This window comes from Danio rerio, chromosome 5 (assembly GCF_049306965.1).
Source record: "Danio rerio strain Tuebingen ecotype United States chromosome 5, GRCz12tu, whole genome shotgun sequence".
In the NCBI taxonomy this organism is placed as follows: domain Eukaryota; kingdom Metazoa; phylum Chordata; class Actinopteri; order Cypriniformes; family Danionidae; genus Danio; species Danio rerio.
Genome location: NC_133180.1, coordinates 38,906,056 through 38,926,513, shown reverse-complemented (window position 1 = coordinate 38,926,513; position 20,458 = coordinate 38,906,056). Strand labels below are relative to the sequence as shown.

The 20,458-nt window shown below is 33.8% G+C and overlaps 3 protein-coding genes across 4 annotated transcripts; all 3 read right to left on the bottom strand.

The window, feature by feature from the left end:
• Positions 1-448: 448 nt before the first annotated feature.
• LOC101882805 (uncharacterized) lies at positions 449-5,057 on the bottom strand. Of its 2 annotated transcripts, none has more exons than XM_005165449.6 (6): positions 4,118-5,057; positions 3,931-4,020; positions 3,759-3,800; positions 3,155-3,279; positions 2,343-2,423; positions 449-950 (listed from the first exon to the last, which is right to left on the bottom strand). In XM_005165449.6, the coding sequence occupies exons 1-6, from the start codon at positions 4,293-4,295 to the stop codon at positions 804-806; spliced, it is 663 nt and encodes a 220-aa protein (XP_005165506.1). In that variant the 5' UTR covers positions 4,296-5,057; the 3' UTR covers positions 449-803. The 2 variants fall into 2 exon arrangements, with proteins under 2 accessions (XP_005165506.1, XP_073807255.1); XM_073951154.1 differs by having other exon boundaries at positions 643-950; positions 2,329-2,423; positions 4,118-4,409.
• A 3,362-nt stretch (positions 5,058-8,419) lies between these two features.
• On the bottom strand, positions 8,420-13,450 carry si:dkey-111e8.2. The gene is made up of 3 exons (NM_001423207.1): positions 13,365-13,450; positions 12,941-13,082; positions 8,420-8,787 (listed from the first exon to the last, which is right to left on the bottom strand). Exons 2-3 carry the CDS (start codon positions 13,078-13,080, stop codon positions 8,553-8,555), a joined length of 375 nt encoding a protein of 124 aa, NP_001410136.1. The 5' UTR covers positions 13,081-13,082; positions 13,365-13,450; the 3' UTR covers positions 8,420-8,552.
• LOC141385561 (uncharacterized) lies at positions 13,365-18,980 on the bottom strand. The gene is made up of 6 exons (XM_073951155.1): positions 18,725-18,980; positions 18,538-18,627; positions 18,366-18,407; positions 17,835-17,959; positions 17,444-17,542; positions 13,365-13,937 (listed from the first exon to the last, which is right to left on the bottom strand). Exons 1-6 carry the CDS (start codon positions 18,900-18,902, stop codon positions 13,812-13,814), a joined length of 660 nt encoding a protein of 219 aa, XP_073807256.1. The 5' UTR covers positions 18,903-18,980; the 3' UTR covers positions 13,365-13,811.
• Between the last annotated feature and the right edge of the window lie 1,478 nt (positions 18,981-20,458).

Genomic DNA, 20,458 nt, shown 5'->3' with positions numbered 1-20,458 from the left:
ACAGCAACACCACAAACACGATGAAAATATCAGAGTTCAGCCACTGTGACAGAGAATCTCCTGCTTCCATCCCTACAACAAAGAATATTGAATATAATGGTTGCTCTTGTCTGTGTCAACATTTACATATCTAGTCAATAAAACATCAAATATACGCTACTAAACGTTTGTAATATTAATAATAAATAATGATATGACAGCTATGTCTAGCTATTCAAACTAAACTAGCTTTTTAACTTTGTAAGTGAAAAAACATAGAATTGTAACCATGCCAAAGATGTACAATAAAAGAAGATGGCCTACCTCTGATTTATTTAAAAGACGATCTCTTCTTTTGTTTTTCTTTTGTTCACCACAAGCTAGCGTGAAATATTTTGAGAAAAAATATCCAAACATTGTGGCCATGGCAATATTTCAAGTAAAAGCGAGGACATCTGATGATACCTGTGGGGTAAGTTTTGTTGTTGTTTTATTTCTCTTTAAAACGCAACAAATGTTCGTTAAACGGACAGAAAGAGGGCGCCAGATCCAGGAAAACGAATAAGAGACAGACAATAAGAAACATACAATGAGATGTTACACTGTTTGTTTATGCTTTGTAAAAACTGACTTAAATACGTAAAAGGAGACAATCTCGTTTTTAATAAATGTTTTTTTTTATTATTATAGCATAGTTAATCTTGAAAAGTTACAGTCAAATAATAGCACAATAAATCAGTAGCCTATAAAGTTATACAAAAATAGCACAAAAAAAAGGTAATGCAGGCGCTCTTTTAGACGACCATCAGAGGGTAGACACTCCCTTAAAACCCTTGAAACTCCCCTTTTGTTAATCGGTAAATCGTTTCCAAAGAGCTGTCAATATTCACTCTTCTCGCACACACAAACCCTTCTCCAAAATCTGCATCAACATCAGAGCTAATGAAGCCACACTCCTGATCTTCATCATCCTGAAAGAAAAAATAAAAACATATTGTACTCAGAATAACTGTCCCCCCCAAACCCCCCCCCCCACAACTGTGCACATAACAACAAGAATTATGTATTGTATAGGCTCCTTTTTAAAACTCAGTACAAGTCAAGAGGACAAGATCAATGTACAGAAAGTTACTAAAACAGAGGAGAATTGCGTTTGGTGAAAGAGGTTTTAATATGGATAGATTATATGTAATTTGGAACCAGCTGAAATTTGCGTTACAATAATCACTAAGGTGACTAAAAAATGAAGAATACAAGGATGGCTGTGGTATTGGGTGTAAGAAATGAACAAAGATGAAATGTGATAAACAAAATACTTGGTAATAATTTTATTGATTTTAGCAAAAACAAGTCCTCCTTACAAAGATAGAATAAATGTTCCAATATATTTTCAGTGCAACCACAAAAAAGTTTTTTTTTTTTAATATACAGCCACATTGCACTGCTACTCATGTGATATTGTGTTTATACAACAGTTTGACAGCATAATCGTGTATATAAAAAAGAAATTAAACACGGAGAGTCTCAAAACCTTTTTGTATGAGGAACTTCTTTCCTCCGCCATTCATTCACATCTGCAGCTGACTTCAGAACAGCAGAAACTAGTGTTTGAATTATTCTCTAGTGTAATGTCTAAAGTGATGACAAAACAGGAAAGTTTTTGCTCACATTAAGATTATAGGGCTGAACGTCATTAAATGCCATCTCTCCAGAGATTTCCCACTATTTCTCTGTTGTAATTGGGAGATCACAATAATTAACTCCAAAAAAAGTCAAAGCAATGCAAACACTACTAGATTACTGTTGTGTTTGCGAAAAGGAAAAACGCTAAACATATCTTCGTTCTTTCTTTTTACTGAACCAGTCTGTAGTTACGAAAACAAGAGATGCATTACAAACAGATGACCGACCTAAAAATAATACAGGGTTACAAAGAGTAGCCCAAACAAAATACATACATTCCTGAAATGTGAGTCCCATCTCACACTCAACACACTACAATATTATAATATAAACACAGCACTACAGCATACAAAAGAGAGATCAACTTAAAATGTCACTAGCCTGTTTAATAATGAGTTGATCAGTTGTAATTAGAAATTATGCTGAGTTTTTTGCTCTTTCGCCATCTTGTGGATGGACAACATCAATCGCCTGTGCTCTGCTCTGTATGACAGGCTCTTTGAAACTCCAAAATAATAAATATTTAAAATAGGCAATATCTTTATAAATAAACTGCATAGTTGCAATCTAAACAACTACATTCTCGCCTAAAAAAGCCTCAAAAATACATTATGTTGTCCAACAGCTGCAATAAATCTGTTCTATTTATATAAAACTTGTATATACTTCAAATGCATTACCACATATGATGATCCGGATCCCTCTGAAGGGGCTTGTAAGATCCAAAATGGCTTTTCATTGGTTCTGGAGATCAGCCAGCCCTGCCAGTGTACAGATGCGTCATTGTTTCATGTCAAAAGAATAATTTACACAGGTATTCATGTGGATGCAACAGAAGACTGAAGATTCTAGTTTTTTAAGATATTTTCAAAGGATATTAATAACCAAAAGTTATTTATTTATTTGGAAAAGGATACTCTTCAAAGTTGTAAAGGATCAAACCACATCACAAAATTACAAAAAACAGATAAGATAGCATCCACTCTATATTTTTAGAAAACAATTGTCTGAATGTTTTTTTAATTGCATTTAATTTTATTTTACAAAATTTAAAAAACAGATTTTATTTTAATAATGTTCATTTTATTATTAATTTAAGTTAAAATGAAATAATTTGAATACAGTACAAATTACGCCACTGTGAACTCAGCTTGCGAGTTCATGAAAATAATAACCAATTAGAGGTTATATAACACCGAATTCAAAATGAATTAATCAAACAAATTGTCAAAATTTTCATAAGCTCACTATATAATAATGTAAATAACTTTAATTTTGTTACGATAATAGAGCTCGTGGCAAACTGTTCACTTCTGTTTTTTTACATGTTTAATTGGTAAACATTTTTAAATACGGAAAAAAAATCTTTTGTACATTTTGCTTAATTGTTGTAATTTGTCTATCAATGTCTAAATACTAAATCAGAAAACATAAACTAATGTAGAGTTATTAAAAGATACAAAAAAGAGTGAACACCAAAAGACAGCTGTACCTTATTAAGCTCTGATACAGTGGCCAAGGTGGCATTTCTCTTTGAGCAGAAGCTTTTGGCAGCGTTACAGTCACTGTCGTCACTCCAGAACAAATAAAACACATTGTTGTACAGAAGCCACACTTCTGAAAGATAAACAATCAGTGTTAAATTTCTGTTAGTTCAAAAATAATCAATAAACATAATCATGTAGAAATCATGACAGTTTGTTTTGGGATTTGATTTAGATCAATAGATAGATGGAGAGATATTATATATAATATAAAAATCTTGATAGATAGATAGATGGATGGATGGATGGATGGATGGATGGATGGATGGATGGATGGATGGATGGATAGATAGATAGATAGATAAATAGATAGATAGATAGATAGATAGATAGATAGATAGATAGATAGATAGATAGATAGATAGATAGATAGATAGATAGATAGATAGAGACAGATAGACAGATAGATAGAGTGAACATCAAGGATGTGACACATCTGAGAAATTCAAATTATAGATTGTGTGAAACGAGATCTTCACATGTTTCACACATACTGAAAATTGGTTAGCAAAATTAGTTTCTTTTCGTCAATGGTAAAAAATCTAAATAAACCTGTTTGTCCTTTTATCGTTTGTTTTTCTTGGTTGTGAGAGTCTGGAGAAGAAAGCATGATATCCATAAATCAATTTGTCAACATTTAAACGCACTCATCATGATCACCATCCATTCATTTATAGATTACTTAAAGCATTAATAATTTCCAAATGCTGCCCTTGAAACTTACAATTTAAGCCCACAATGGCAAGGATGACGACCAAGAGAAGGATGTTCACGGCAAACAGTAAATACACATAATTCCCCTTACAAGGCTTTTCTAAACAGAGATAATTAGAGATTAATACACAAATAATAAATCATATAAAAGTCATGACTTTCCATTTAATTTACTCATCAGTTGTGTTTTGTTTTACCTGACTTTAGTCCAGTTCGGTTAACAGTTCTTCGGTCTGCTGGTGGAACATCAAGACTTTGGTAAATATCTTCTGTTTTAAGAGTTTCATTTATCTGCCTGCCTCTGTCCTCTATATCTGTATCACCGTGTTGTTCGTATTCATTCTGAGACACAGAAAAACGATGCTGCAGCTCCATCGTACTCACAACACTAAAGGCACAAGTGCTCAGCTACAGTACAAGTTAAAATATCGTCTACTCTGATGCTCATGAACTAAATGCAGTATAGGCTAATGTGGTTTGTGGTTGTGTACACACATGCACGATAACCGGAAATGTATTCTCTGTGACTTGGTTTTCTGTTCTCTTCAGGACTTCTGTTTAGTCTACTGTTTTTGTTAAATTTTATGATGACAGTGTGCTTGAATATACATGAAACAGAATACTGAAGATTCAGAAACAGGAAATAGTGGGAAGAATCATAACTATGATTTGCTGATCAGGAAATAAAAAGAAAATTACACAATTTGAGCAAACTGCCAAATGAAGCAGAAGAAAAAGAAAAAAAAAAAACTTACCAATCAGACCTTCAGCATTCAGTCTCTAGATGTTATTTATTTAATATAATTTTAAATAATAAAAAGAAAAACTGAAACAAATATATGTATACATGCCTCACAGAAAGAAGGTTGCTGGTTTGAGCCATAGCTGGGTCAGCTGGCATTTCTGTGTAGAGTTTGCATGTTCTTCCTGTGTTTGTGTGGACAGTATTTCCACTGGGTGCTCCAGTTTTCACCACAGTCCAAAAACATGTGGTATAGTTTAATTGAATAAGCTAAATTGTTTTGTAGTGTATGTGTGTAAATGAGTGTATGTAGGTGTTAGCCAGTGATGGGTTGCGGCTGGAAGGGCACCTGCTGCGTAAAACATATTCTGGATAAGTTGGCGGTTCATTCCACTGTGGCGACCCCAGATAAATATAGTAACTAACTCAAAAAGAAAATGAATGAATAAATGTATTCATGTTACACTTATAAACAGTGTTGGGGAAAGTTACTTCAGAGAGTAATGCGCTAAGTGCATTTAGCATACTAATTGCTAAGTAATGTGCTACCTTACTATTGAGTTACTTCTGTTTTACTTTTTCTGACCTGGCTGAGGCTTGATCTCTTGCAGAACTTGCAGGGTTTTTTCTTCTTCTTGTTTTTTAATAGAAGAGCTCTGCAATTAACAATGCACTGTTAAACCTATGCCTTTAATTACCTTTAAAAAAAAAACATAAAAAGTAAGATGTTATCTTCTGAGAACTTCTTGACCCCAAAGCTACACATGCCGTATATATACAGATCATCTACTTTTCTGCTTTTTGTCCATTGAGGCAATCTATGTTTTACCTTTTTTGATGCATTTAAAATAATGAATGCATTATCTTATTGTGTGCATGATTCAATGTGACTATTATCCTTTTAATTCAGCAATTATTAAAAAAAATCTAATTAATTAAAATAAAAATTAACTAATTAAAATAAAATTAAACAAATATTATTACTTTTTAATGAATGTGCTACTTTACTCATTTTATTTTGTAACTTGCGTTTCTTGTAATATGTTACCCCAACACTGTATATATACACACTGTGAAAAAACTGTAAAATTCGTCATGTAAAATAACAGGCGTTAAATTAAAAAACAATACAGCAAAAAAACAGACATTAAATTACAAAAAATTACTGTAAAATAGCAGTAGTTAAAAATACAGAAATTTACCAGAAATTTTAATTTATGGACATTTCTGTAATTTAACGGACGTTATTTTACTTTTTTTGGCACCCCAGCTGCCGGAAAAAAACTCATCATTTACAGATTTTTTACACTGTATGTTTATAGGGATAGTTGATTCAAAAATTTAAATTCTGTCATCATGTGCTCTCTCTTCACTTGACAAAATTATTTTGAGTTTATTTCTTCTGTTAAACACAAAAGCAGTCACTGACTTCCATATTGTAAATTCTCTCAATGGCTGTTTTTCAACAACATTTTTCAGAGTATATTGTTTTGTGTTCAGTTGGACAAAGAGAGAAAGTACTTGGAAAGTCACTTGGGTGAGTAAATTGCAAGGACATTTTCATTTTTAGGTGAACTATCAATCAAAGTCATTTTAAGGTTTATTTATTGCATGTCTAAGAAAGAATAAGTCAGAAAAGGCAAATTTGACTGATCAGGAAAATTTTCGATATTTCATAAACATTTTGGGAGATCTTCAAATAGTGCAATTGAACAGGCATTTGAACAGAACAAGAGCTTGAACAGAGAGTTATGTAGCGTGCTTTAAGGGTCTAATTTTCCTAATGTTGTAGATTTGCAGGATTTGTTTATTTTAATAATGTGTGAAGTTCAATTGATCATCAAACACAACTCAACACAAGGTCTTGGAATACAGTATGTTATGCAAAATACGCTACGGCTATCGTTTTAAACTCAGATTGTTAATGTTAACAAAAGTGTGTAGGTAGAAAGCTCATATTTCTCAGTACCACTTAAAAACGAAATATAAATAGAAAAATAAAATAAATAAAATTAACACTGTGAATCGGGCGAAGTATAAGGAGATTTAAACTCTGCCTGTACTTATAGCTTTTATCTGAAAGAGGTTATGGACAGCCTGCAGCTATAATGTTTACAGACATTTGAGAGTGATTTATGTCAGTTCCAGTCTGGAATGATTATCCTCATTCAACGGATCATTACTGACACCAGTATCATTCCTTATAACTGCCTGCTCTATGAAATGGTTGACCCTATTTTGACTGTTTTAATTAAAAAGCATAAAAGTAAATTAAAGAGTTTCTGTTTTAAATAATGGTTTACACACAGCATTGTTGGTTTACAAAAAAAAAAAAAAAAAAATTGAACAAACATAATCCTGTTGCTTGATTTTGGTTTTATTTTAAAAAGAAAAACTAAAAAACATGTTAAACGAGAATCTGAAATATTTTATGGCATCCTTCAAAACATAAAGATGATTTAGTATTCAAAAATGTTTTACTTTCTTACTTTCTTTCTTACACTTCATATTTTCAGATTTTTCAAAGCATTTGTATTCATTTCTGTACTTTTATTGTAAACCGACATATCTAGCATTTGGTAGATGCTGATCATTTAGAAATTATGGGATGTGTTAAAATAAAATGAGTTTGGTAAGTAACGACATTAAGAGTTAATGAATACAATCCAAACAAAAGTTACTTGGTGTCAAAAGGTTTAAGACAAATTTTAAATGGCACAAAATTAATATAAAATATATATAAAATAGTTTTTGGAACAATAGTTAGAGAGTTGACATTCATTAAAGCACTGCATTTAATCATGTGTTCAACACATTTATGTACTTTACATTATTTGTTAGGGTGACGCGGTGATGCAGTGGTTAGCACAAGCGCCTCACAGCAAGAAGGTCACTGGTTCGAGCCTCGGCTGGGCCACTTGGCGTTTCCGTGTGGAGTTTGCATGTTCTCCCAGCACTCACGTGTGTTTCCTCTGGGTGCTCGGGTTTCCCCCACAGTCCAAGGACATGCAGTAAAGGTGAATTGGTTAAGCTAAAATGTGCAAAGTGTACGAGTGTGAATGAAAGTGTATGGGTGTTTCCTAGTGATGGGTTGCAGCTGGAAGGGCATCCGCTGCATAAAACATATGCTGGATAAGTTGGCGGTTCATTCTGCTGTGGTGATCCCAGATTAATAAAGGAACTAAGCCGAAAAGAAAATGAACTAATTATGGGTTTCATGTAAAGAGCAGCAGAGGTCTCTAATGCTTCACGAAATTTTTGCCATGGTGTTGGCATAGGCGGGAGATACGCATTTAGCAGCTGATAATAAATAAAATGTGGCTATTTACCAATCCGCACAAGCTTTTTTATAAGACTTATTATCAAGTTCAAGTTAGAGCTAGAGATTCTCTAGACCTGTGATATTTAGAGAAAATTTGCCCACTCATGCATTCATTCTGCAAACCAGATGTAAAATGCTGAGTCACATGTATGTGTCCAGTAATTTAAATAAACAAGGTTTATAGCTCAGTTTCTGTCTGTACTGGACATAAGGAGGGTTACAACTGGTGTAACCCCTAAACAGAAAAGGCGATAGATTGTCGCATGTATGTCAGCCAGAAGTTACTAAATTGAAAAGTTTTTTTCCAAGCATGGAGAAGAGAAAAGTCTGTCCAGAGGTGTTTTGTCAAGCAAAGTATGTGGTGCATACGGAAATAAGAGAGAGTGTGTCCATTAAAATATACTACTAATTACTACATAGTACAAACATGTGCAGTTGCAGTGAGCTTAATTTTATTAGTTTAATAAACAATATAGAAAATCAATAACAAGTTCACTTGTTTTGTTCTGTATTTCAAATGTAAGTAAACAATGTTTTGGTTGGGAATCTAATTGATACATAAAAATATTTAAATGCTTTGTAATGCATCAGTGAAGTCTTGATCGCTGTCATTATCTGCTGCATCAGCTGAGACAGAGGGGTTCCTGTGGGTATTTAGTGGTTCAACACAGCAGCCTCTTTGGGTTAACATCTCCACAAGCTCTGTCGCATGTGTCTGCTCTGTCACAATCTTCAGGGTAAATCTGGATGGGTTGCCCGCGTCTGCACTGTTAACTGGAATAATCTCTATTTCAGCCATTTTCCTAGAGAAAAAGAGAGTGAGAGACGTTATTAATTAAATTAAAGGGGGCGGAGCATGTCAGATACTAGAGAGCCTTTGATTGGTCAAGATTTGATGAGAAACTGAAGTATGAGGTCACATGACTAAGACCGTTAATTAATTTGGGAGGAAGTGACAAACTTCAAGCTTTACATGTTTTTATCAGCTTTATATCTTCTAAACACAACTATTGTCACTGTTTTATAGCAATTTTACTAATAATATCTACCTTTATTTAAATGTCATGGGACCTTTAAATAAAGTGTTACTACAAATGTATTCAATGCATGTAAACCAACAAAATAAGATCTTCAGGGACACGTGTGCTGTGTGTTATAAACGGGATATAGGCTATCGCCCTTTGAAGGGCCATTCGGAGTGAATTAATCATGACCAATGATGCTGCTATTTAAGTGCAGGGGGTCAGCCCTTTAATAGTAGGAAATAGCTTTCTCTGTTCTATATCTTAAATATAAATAATTAAAAATGTAAATATAAATACACATTTGACCCACCTATAATGGTTCATACCATTGTGAAAGCATAATTGGGCAATTCTTCAACTACGGGCACTTTTAGCCTTGTGAAGGTGAGTAAAAAAAAACTTGTTTAAAAGTAACACAACACTGCCTCATATGTTTCAACAATTTGTCTAGTTTTAAGATCTGTAAAAGGACAAACTTAAATGAGAAATTGTTAGTATTTAACATTTTTTTCCGTCATGAAATGAACCAATGTCATTTCCAGCACATCTCAATACACAGCTTTTATTTAGAAATGAAATAAATTCTGGCAGTCAAACATTGTCCGAGATCATTTTTGTATCTAGTTTAACCAATCTTTCCACAATACAATAATTGTACATTTGTCAATGAATAAATTAGTCCCTTAGGACCAAATGCTGAATTGTACACCTGCCACACTCTAAAATTAATTTAGTTAAGAGCTTATTAGAAAATAAATGAATTGAATTTGTATATTAAATAGAGCATGCACTCATACATTGTGAATAAATTTTTATTGTGTGATAAGAACTTTTAAAATATTTAAAAAAAAACGTGTGTGGTGATGGAAAGACAGGGTGTTGTGGAAATGACAATGAATCAATGTTAATGTTGAAAAACCTTAGATATTTATTAGAAAAAATAATAAACTCGTAAACTCACACTAATAAACTCAATTTACAAAATTACTAAACATAACTACACGTTTTGCATGTGTAAGGCTGAGATTGATGAACAGATGAACAGTAACAGCATACTGTGAATAACTAATTATTATTGCATTATTATATGAATTTATTTTAAAATAAAAAGTATTATACATCTACAGGGGTTGGATAATACAACTGAAAGGCTTGATTTTAGAGCACGATAATTTATTAGTCAGGTGGTGTGGTGGTGCAATGGGTAGCTCTGTCGCCTCACAGCAAGAAGGTCGCTGGTTCGAGTCTCAGCTAAGTCAGTTTTAATTTCTGTTTGGAGTTTGCATGTTCTCCCCGTGTTCAGTGGGGTTTCTTCAAGTGCTCCAGTTTCCTCTACAGTCCAAGGACATGCAGTACAGAAAAATTGGGTAAGCTAAATAGTCCATAGTGTATGTGTGTAATTGAGAGTGCATGGGTGTTTCCCAGTGATGGGTTGCAGCTGGAAGGGCATTCGCTGCGTAAAACATATGCTGGATAAGTTGGCGGTTCATTCCACTGTGGCGACCGCTGATGAATAAAGGGACTAAGCTGAAAAGAAAATGAATGAATGAATAATTCATTAGTATGGTGTCAGGCCTCCTTTTGCGGATAATATACCATCATTCACCTCGGGAATGACAGATTCAAGTCTCTCACAGCGGCCAGAGGGATTTTGACCTGATTTTCTTGCAGAATAGTGTTTAGGTCACTATTTGATGCTGCTGGAGGAAAACATTTCCTGATTCATACCCCAAAATGTTCAATAATATTCAGCTCTGGTGACTGTGCAGGCCATGGGAGATGTTCAACTTCACTTTCATGTTCATCAAACCACTTTGTCATTAGTCCTGCTGTGTGTATTGGTGCATTATTATCCTGATACACCCCACTGCCTTCAGGATACAATATTTGAACCATTGGGTGCACATGGTCCTTTAGAACAGTTTGGTAGTCCTAGGGCCTTCTCCACACCGTAACTCTCCCGGATGTCGGAAAGACAGCAAAGGTGGACTCATCAGAGAACAATACATGTTCCACATTGTCCACAACCCAAGATTTTGTCTCCTGCACCATTGAAACAGATGTTTAGCATTGGCATGAGTAGGCAACGTTTTGGCTATAGCAGCCCAGCCATTTATATTGACCCTGTGGAGCTCCTGACCAACAGTTTTAATGGAAACAGGAGAGTTGAGTTGCACAATAATTCTGCAGTGAGTTGGGCAGCTGTGGTTCTATGTCTTTTGAATACAATTGGTGTAAGCATCCAGGCATCTCTTTCAGACAGTTGCCTCTTGTGTCCATACAGTTGTTACTCCTTTTGGATGTGGTTCTTCTTCTTGTTGGTTTGCTGACATTGCTCTGGATACTGTGATAATTGATAAAGACTTGCTGTCTTATGTGCCAGCAAGACACACACCAACAATTTATACTCTTTTGAACTGTGATATGCCACCATATGACATAATGTTGTGTGCATTGCAATCTTTTAAGCAAAGAGCACACTCTGCTCTTACTGGTGGAATGAAAATCAATGAAGACTGGCCACCAGCTGCTCAAATTAAGCCATGAAACCTCCAACACTAAAGTTGCCATTGTTTTAGTTTCATTGTCTAACCCCTGTACATTTGCAATCCATATCAATTGTGTTTATAACCATAAATGTCATTTCCACCACATGCTCTTTTCCACCACAGGGGGCAGTGTGGTGGAAATGACATTTCTACAGTTTATTGAGAAGAAATAAAGATAGCTTCACTGATCAGCTTTGAATTGATACTATCATTTCATTTATACAAAATACCCTTATTTACCTTAATTTTGTTTGGTTTTTAAAAACACCTTTGAAGGTACAGCATGTTTGGAAATGACAGAATAAATGTATGACCTTGTCAAGAAATGTTTAGCCTATTTTTTCTTCATGTGTTGTTGATGAACATTTTTATTCTTTCGATCTTGAACATGTGCTCGAATGTCACTATTCCTTTTCATAAAATCCACCAAAATAATCTTTTTAAATCGCCATTATAGAGTTGTGGTGGAAATGACACTGATACTGTGCGACAGCTATATTTTGTATAAAAATAATATTGATAATAGTCTCACATTAATAACTATAAAACATTTAAATTATTTCACTAGCGCTTAAAAAATTCAAATACATTAGTAGTTACCAGATAAATAATATTTGAAAAGGTTATTTTCATTGTTGAAGTTTAAAACTCTGGGTGTCGAACAAGGCAAAAACAGAGAATTTGACACCAAAAAGGAGGTGGAATAATATGAAAAAAATATATAATAGAAATGTAGTAAATTTGAAACAAAAAAAGAGGAATTTTAACAAAATTATATATATATATATATATATATATATATATATATATATATATATATATATATATATATATATATATATATATATATATATATATATATATATATATTTGGATATATGATCAAAGGACATAAAAGTGCCCGTAGTTAAAAAATTACCCAATTATGCCAATCAATGCTATAAGAAAAAATATTCAAAGTCTGAAACTGGCAGCTCTAGAGCACCGATAGTCATCTTAAGTATTCACACTAAAAAAAGAACTAGACACATCATTTGTATAGTTTAACCTAAAGTAACCAGGTGTGTTGAAGAAAGTTGGAACTAAATTATGCATTAACACCAGCCCCACAGGACCAAATTTGGACACCCCTGGATTATGACATAATCAGCTCTTCCGAAAGGAACCCAGTGTTAAAGGAATGTGTGGGACCACTGTTCCACTGTTCCAAAATTAAAATTCTGAAAATTCTGTCATCACTTATTTGCTATTCACTTGACCATATGAGGGTGAGTAAACATTTTTTTTTTGGATGAACTATCCCTTTAATTACAGAAATGTGTGGGACCAGTGTTCAATGGAAATGGAAATTAAAGTGAGGTGCAGAGTGGGTGTTTTAGTACTCTGGGGGTCTCTGTGTGTTTTGTCGTCTCATAAGCCAGCACACTGCAAAGATGACCAGCAACAGCAGCAACAGCAACACCACAAACACGATGAAAATATCAGAGTTCAGCCACTGTGACAGAGAATCTCCTGCTTCCATCCCTACAGTAAATAATATAATAACATATAACTTAATGGTCGCTCATGTCTTTGTGACACGGTATCAACATTTACACAGGACTAGTCAGTAAAACACATTAAATATATGCTACTAAGCGTTTGTAATATTAATGATAAATAATAAAAAAATGACAGCAAGCTAGGTTTTAAACTAAACTAGCTTTTAACTTTTTAATGAAAAAACAATAAACATAAAGGTCTTAGACTGAAATGTAACAACGCCAAAAAAAATGACGTAAAATAAGATAAGAACCTCTGATTTACCTGAATAACGATCTCTCTGGGGATTAAGGTAAGTTTTGTTGTTGTTGTTTTTTCTAACCAACTTCGTTAAGCGGACTTTAAAACATAACAGGAAGGGGGCGCCAGAACCCGTAAAACGAATGCGAGAAGGGTAATATTGGCTTTCATGTTTCTCTCTGAATGTCCCGTTTAGGATAAGGAAACATAAAAGGAGTTATGTTTAACTGTGTTCATGTTTAAAGTTAATGCTTTAAAAACTCATTTAAATATTTTTAATTAATTAAATTTATCTTAAACTACAATAAAGTTAATCTTGAAGAGTTTCAGTAAAAGAATTGCACAATAGGAAATCAGTAGGCAACATGAAGATACTGTATACAGAAATAGCAAAAACGCTTAACAGGCACTGCTTGAGAAGATGAAGACCATCAGAAGGTGACACTTGAAACCCTTGAAACCCCCCTTTGTTCATCTGTACATCAGCATCGTTCCCGAAGAGCTGTCAAGATTCACTCTTCTAGCACACACAAACCCTTCTCCATAATTTGCATCACCATCAGAGCTCACGATGCCACACTCATGATCTTCATCATCCTAAGAGAAAAACAAGAACATAGTACTCAGAACAAGTGTTTCCCCCCAAAATGTATCACAATACTGTGCACATAACAACAACAACAGCAGTAATTATAATGTATTGTATAGGCTTCTTTTTAAAACTCAGTACAAGTCAAGAGGACAAGATCAATGTACAGAAAGTTACTAAAACAGACGAGAATTGCGTTTGGTGAAAGAGGTAATTAATTATATGGATAGATTATATGTTTTTGAAACCAGCTGAAATTTGAGTTACAATAATCAATATGTATGGTGGCTAAAAATGTACAAAAATGGCTTAGGTATTGGGTATAACAACTGGACAAAGACGAAATGTATGTATGTATGTGATAAAACAGAATACCTGATTTTATTGATTTTAGCAAAATAAATCCTCCTTAAAAAAATACCCAGAAATGTTCCAATACATTTTCAGTGCAACCACAAATAAGAAAGAAAACAGTGTAACCACAAAAAACACATTTCCTGTAGTTTTGTCTTTATCATCAGTGTTTTTTTCTGTTCTCAATTAGTCGCCTTGCAATTATAAGGTTCTATCTGCGTTCTGAATGATTTTGAGATATTGAGCTTCAAAGTTTTTGCATTCCATATAGTAAACAGTATGTTTGTAAAATTTCTTTTTAAAATGAAAAGTTGTAAAAATGTAAACAACTTATAAAAAAAACATCCCATAATTTAAATAAGTTGTCATTTAATAAGAATATTTCAATAACTCAGTTTTGACAAAAATCTCAGATAGAACCATATAATTCTAAGGTGACGAATTATGATAGTAAATGACTAAGTCTCCCTCCAGTGATGATATACAGTCATATTACACCGCTTCTTATGAGATATTGCATTTATACAACAGTTATACAATGGCATAATCATGTATAAAAAATTGAAAATCAAACAAGGAGAGAAACCCTTTTGTATGATGAACTACTTTCTTTCTGCCATTCATTCACATCTGCAGCTGACGTCAGAACAGCAGAATCTGTTCACTACTTCACAAATGTCACTTTGGAGCTAGTGTTTGAATGATTCTCTTGCATAATGTCTAACGTAATGACAAAACAGGTGATTTTGCTGGCATTTTAAGATTATAAGACTGAACGCCAAGAAATGCCATCAGTCTACAGGGATTTCCCAGTATTTCTCTGTTGTAATCGGGAGATCACAATAATTAACCCAGAAAAATCCAATGCAACGCAAACACTACCAGATTACTGTTGTGTTAGCGATAAGGAAAAATGCTAAACACATGTGAGAAAGAGTGGCCAACACACAATACATACATTTGTGATATATGATAAATACATCATTACAACATAAAAAAGAGACAGATCATTTTAGAATGTAACTAGCCTGTTTAATAATGATTTGTTCAGTTGTTTTAAAAACTTTTTTTATATTAGGTGGTCTCTGTCACCATCTTGTGGACGAACAACATCAACCATCTTTGCTCTGCCCAATAAGACAGGCTGATGGATGCCAATGCGCTGTCTCTCCAAAATTATAAACATTTAAAATAAACACTATTCTTATAAATAAACTGCATAGTTGCAATCTAAACAACTACATTATTGCCTAAAAAGTTTCAAAAGTACTTTATGTTGTCCAACAGCAGCAATATTTGTCAAAAGCTGAAGTCATTGATCATTGATTTGCTGTAACTATGTGGGCGAAGTAAAACGCAAGGGCGAGGGGGCTGTATAAGTGCTGCTATTATGGAAATACCCCCCCCCCCCCCACCCCCCCGGTTACTTTTTCCCTCATTTCTGTTTAATAGAGAGAAGAGTTTTTTCAACACATTTATAAACATAAACGTTTTAATACTCATTTCTAATAAATTATTTATTTTATCTTTGCCATGATGACAGTAAATAATATTTGACTAGATATTTTTCAAGACACTTCTATACAGCTTAAAGGGACATTTAAAGCCTTAATTAGGTTAACTAGGCAGGTAAGGGTAATTAGTAAAGCTATTGTATAAGATGGTTTGATCTATAGACTATCATAAAAAATAAATAGCTTGAAGTAATAATTTTTACCTTAAAATGTTTTTTTCAAAAACTTAAAACTGCTTTTATTCTAGCCAAAATAAAACAAATAAGACTCTCCAGAAGAACAAATATCAAACATACTGTGAAAATTTCCTTGCTCTGTTTAACATCATTTGGGAAATATTTAAAAAAGAAAAAAAATGTAAAGGGGACCTAATAAATCTGACTTCAACTGTGTGTGTATATGTAAGACAAAAAGCAGAAAAGTAAATGATCTGTATATGTACAGCTTGTGTAACTCAGAGGTCAGGAAGTTCTCAGAAGATAACATAATCTTACTTTTTGAATGTGGTTATTAAAGGCGTTCATTATACAGTGTGTTGTTAATTGCAGAGCTCTTAAGAAACAACCGGAAGACAAAAACCTGCAATTTCTGAAAAAGATCAAGCCGCAGCCAGGTAATGCAAAAATAACTTAAAAGTAACGTAACACAATACTTACCTAAAAAGTATTTTTGTAATATCGTAGTGTATTACTTTCTAAAGTAACTTTCCCCCACATTATATTGTATATAAATATAATATGTGTGTGTGTGTGTGTGTGTGTGTGTGTGTGTATATATATATATATATATATATATATATATATATATATATATATATATATATACACATACAACAGTTCTGTCAGGTTCTCAAATCTGATTGGCTGATAGCTGTGCGATATTCTAAATATGCGATATTGTTTTTATATACACAATTATGCCATCAAACTGTTGTAAAAAATGCAATATCACACTTGTAGCAGTGCGATATGGCTGTTTAACGGCACTAGTGGGTGCCATATCGCACTGCTACTCGTGTGATATTGCTCATATATATATATATATATATATATATATATATATATATATATATATATATATATATATATATATATTTTTTTTTTTATTTATACAACACGTCTGTCTGGTTCTCGAATCTGATTGGCTGATGGCCATTATATATTAAAGTAATATCAAACTGTTGTTTAAACGCAATATCACACGAGTAGCAGTGCGAAATGGCTGTACTGTCGGCACTGGTGGGAGGCATGCGTGCCTTAGTGCCCCAACCAGTGCCGATATACAGCCATATCGCACTGCTACTCGTGTGATATTGCGTTTATACAACAGTTTGACGGCATAATTGTGTATATAAAAACAAAATCAAACATGGAGAGTCTAAAAAAGCCTTTTGTTTGAGGAACTACTTTCTTCTACGTTAGATTTAAATCATAAGCTGACAGTTAAACAGTTGAGCGTGCATCTTTTAAACTTTAGATTTAGATCTATAGTGTCTGCTTTTTGCTGGCTGTATGTGGGCGGAGTAATATACAAAGGGTAAAGAGGATGTACGGGTGCTGATATTACTTAAATATATCACGGCTATCAGCCAATCAAATTCGAGAACCAGACAGAACTGTTGTATATATATATATCAGATGCATTACCACATATGATGATCCAGATCCAGATCCAGATCCAGATCCCTCTGAAGGGGCTTGTAAGATCCAAAAAGTTTTTCCATTGGTTCTGGAGATCAGCCAGCCCTGCCAGTGTACAGTTTTTTCAGTTTTTTACAATATTTTCATAAGCTCAGTAATAAAGTAACGATCTCTTTCATTCTGTTACAATAATAGAGCTCGTGGCAAACTGTTCACTTCCATTTTTAATGTTTTATCGTTAAACATTTTTAAATACTAAAAAACATTTTATACATTTTGCTTTTGTTAGTTGTTGCAATTTGTCCATTAATGTCTAAATCCTAAATCAGAAAACATAAATGTAGATAACAATAATGTAGAGTACTTAAAAAGAGATAATTACAAATAGAAGCTGTACCTTATTAAGCTCTGATAAAGTGGCCAAGGTGGCATTTCTCTTTGAGCAGAAGCTTTTGGCAGCGTAACAGTCACTGTCGTCACTCCAGAACAAATAAAACACATTGTTGTACAGAAGCCACACTTCTGAAAGATAGGTTTCTGTTAGTTTAAAAATAATCAATAAAAATAATTATGTAGAAATCATTAGAGTTTGTTTTGGGATTTGATTTAGAAAATATAACAATAGATAGAGAGATATTAGATATAATATAAAAATCTTAGACATATATTAGTTAGATAAATGGATGGATGGATGGATGGATGGATGGATGGATGGATGGATGGATGGATGGATGGATGGATAGATAGATAGATAGATAGATAGATAGATAGATAGATAGATAGATAGATAGATAGATAGATAGATAGATAGATAGATAGATAGATAGATAGATAGATAGATAGATAGATAGATAGATAGATAGATAGATAGAAAATTAGTTTGCAAAATTAGTTTCTTCTCGTCAATAGGTAAAAAATCTAAATAAACCTGTTTGTCCTTTTGTCGGTTGTTTTTCTTGGTTGTGAGAGTCTGGAGAAGAAAACATGATATCCATAAATCAATTTGTCAACATTTAAACGCACTCATCCTGATAACCATCCATTCATTTATAGAATAATTAAAGCATTAGTAATTTCCAAATGCTGCCCATAAAACTTACAATTTAAGCTCACAATGGCAAGGATGACGACCAAGATAAGGATGTTCACGGCAAACAGTAAATACACATAATTCCCCTTACAAGGCTTTTCTAAACAGAGATAATTAGAGATTAATACACAAATAATAAATCATATAAAAGTCATGACTTTCCATTTAATTTACTCATCAGTTGTGTTTTGTTTTACCTGACTTTAGTCCAGTTCGGTTAACAGTTCTTCGGTCTGCTGGTGGAACATCAAGACTTTGGTAAAAATCTTCTGTTTTAAAAGTTTCATTTATCTGCCTGCCTCTGTTCTCTATATCTGTATCACCGTGATGTTCGTATTCATACTCAGACACAGAAAAACGCTGCTGCAGCTCCATTGTACTCACAACACTAAAGGCACAAGTGCTCAGCTACAGTACAAGTTAAAATATCGTCTACTCTGATGCTCATGAACTAAATGCAGTATAGGCTAATGTGGTTTGTGGTGTGTACACACATGCACGATAACTGGAAATGTATTCTCTGTAACTTGGTTTTCTGTTCTCTTCTGGATTACACAATTTGAGCAGACCAGCATTGAGTCTTCAGTCTCTAGATGTTGTTTATTCTTTTAAATTGAAAAAAAAAAAAAAAAAAAAAAAAAAAAAAAATATATATATATATATATATATATATATATATATATATATATATATATATATATATATATATATATATATATATATATATATATATGATACACATATATACACACACACACATTATATTTATATACAATGTTGTGGAAAGTTACTTTTGACAGTTTTGACAGTTGCTGCCCATGACTGTGAATGCTGCCAAACATGTATGTTAAGAGCTTGACCATGCAGGACCAGTATTATTTCTGAACATGGAGGCACCTGGCCAAGTAAATGAACAAGGGCAGCTGCCTCCTCGAGGAAGAGGAGTAAGGGTGGTGGAATAGGTGGAAGAGGCCTTAGTGCACAAAGACACTGTGATGTCCCGGATGAAATTCGGACCACAGTTATAGACCATGTCATCAACCATGGCCTCACAATAGCAGAGGCAAGTCGCCGAGTGCAGCTTAATGTGCCTTGCTCTTCAGCAGGGCTATTTAATTAGTTTGTCATGAGGGGCGGTTCATGAAAAACATCTCAAACGAAGGACCGGAAAGATATGACTTGCTATATGAGGGATAACAAAACTGCATATAAGAGCCCATATGCTGTTTTTTTCCTCCTTAAGATACTCACGTTGGCTTTTCCTATTAAAATGTTAATACATTGTATGTTGAAACTACATAACATTAGTGCAGTGTACAATAGACCTTTTCTTTTTTACAAACATATTCAAATGTTGTATTTCAGAGCACAACAAAAGCAGTGTATTGCTGACGTAGGCTTCTTCATTCAGATACATTCATATGTTACTTTTCAAACTGCATTACAATTAGGGAGGCAACAGTTATAGATTTTGGTTGTACGATTATATAGTCTGCAGAATAATCATGGGTTTTTTCCACTGAACTAAATTATTTTTTATGTCTTGGTTGCACTATTTGGAGGGCCGGAACAAATTGCCTCGGGGGCCGGGTTCGGCCCACGGGCCGCCAATTGAACAGCCCTGCTCTTCTACAGTCTAATCCATCTTCCAAGCCTTTCACGTGGAAAACAGGTATGTAGTCAGTAAATGATGGAATTATACGTTGTATAAGACAGCCCACAGTTACAAGGGTGAGGGCATCACTTGTACCCCATTTTTCTGCTCGAGAGTCAAGTTCACAGCCAGAGCTTCCAGATTCCCCATCACAGCCAGAGCTTCTAGATTCCCCGTCACAGCCAGAGCTTCCAGATTCCCTGTCACAGCCAGAGCTTTCAGATTCCCCATCACAGCCAGAGCTTCCAGATTCCCCATCACAGCCAGAGCTTCTAGA

Coding starts and splice junctions, on each gene's coding strand:
- LOC101882805 (XM_005165449.6), bottom strand. CDS start 4,295: ATGGAGCTGCAGCATCGTTTTTCTGTGTCTCAGAATGAATACGAACAA. Junction 3,280..3,758: donor AACGATAAAAGGACAAACAG/GTTTATTTAGAT, acceptor TTTATCTTTCAG/AAGTGTGGCTTCTGTACAAC. Junction 2,424..3,154: donor CTGTATCAGAGCTTAATAAG/GTACAGCTGTCT, acceptor GTACACTGGCAG/GGCTGGCTGATCTCCAGAAC.
- si:dkey-111e8.2 (NM_001423207.1), bottom strand. CDS start 13,080: ATGGAAGCAGGAGATTCTCTGTCACAGTGGCTGAACTCTGATATTTTC. Junction 8,788..12,940: donor AACACACAGAGACCCCCAGA/GTACTAAAACAC, acceptor CTTTTTCTCTAG/GAAAATGGCTGAAATAGAGA.
- LOC141385561 (XM_073951155.1), bottom strand. CDS start 18,902: ATGGAGCTGCAGCAGCGTTTTTCTGTGTCTGAGTATGAATACGAACAT. Junction 18,408..18,537: donor TGCCATTGTGAGCTTAAATT/GTAAGTTTTATG, acceptor TTTCTTCTCCAG/ACTCTCACAACCAAGAAAAA. Junction 17,543..17,834: donor CTTTATCAGAGCTTAATAAG/GTACAGCTTCTA, acceptor GTACACTGGCAG/GGCTGGCTGATCTCCAGAAC.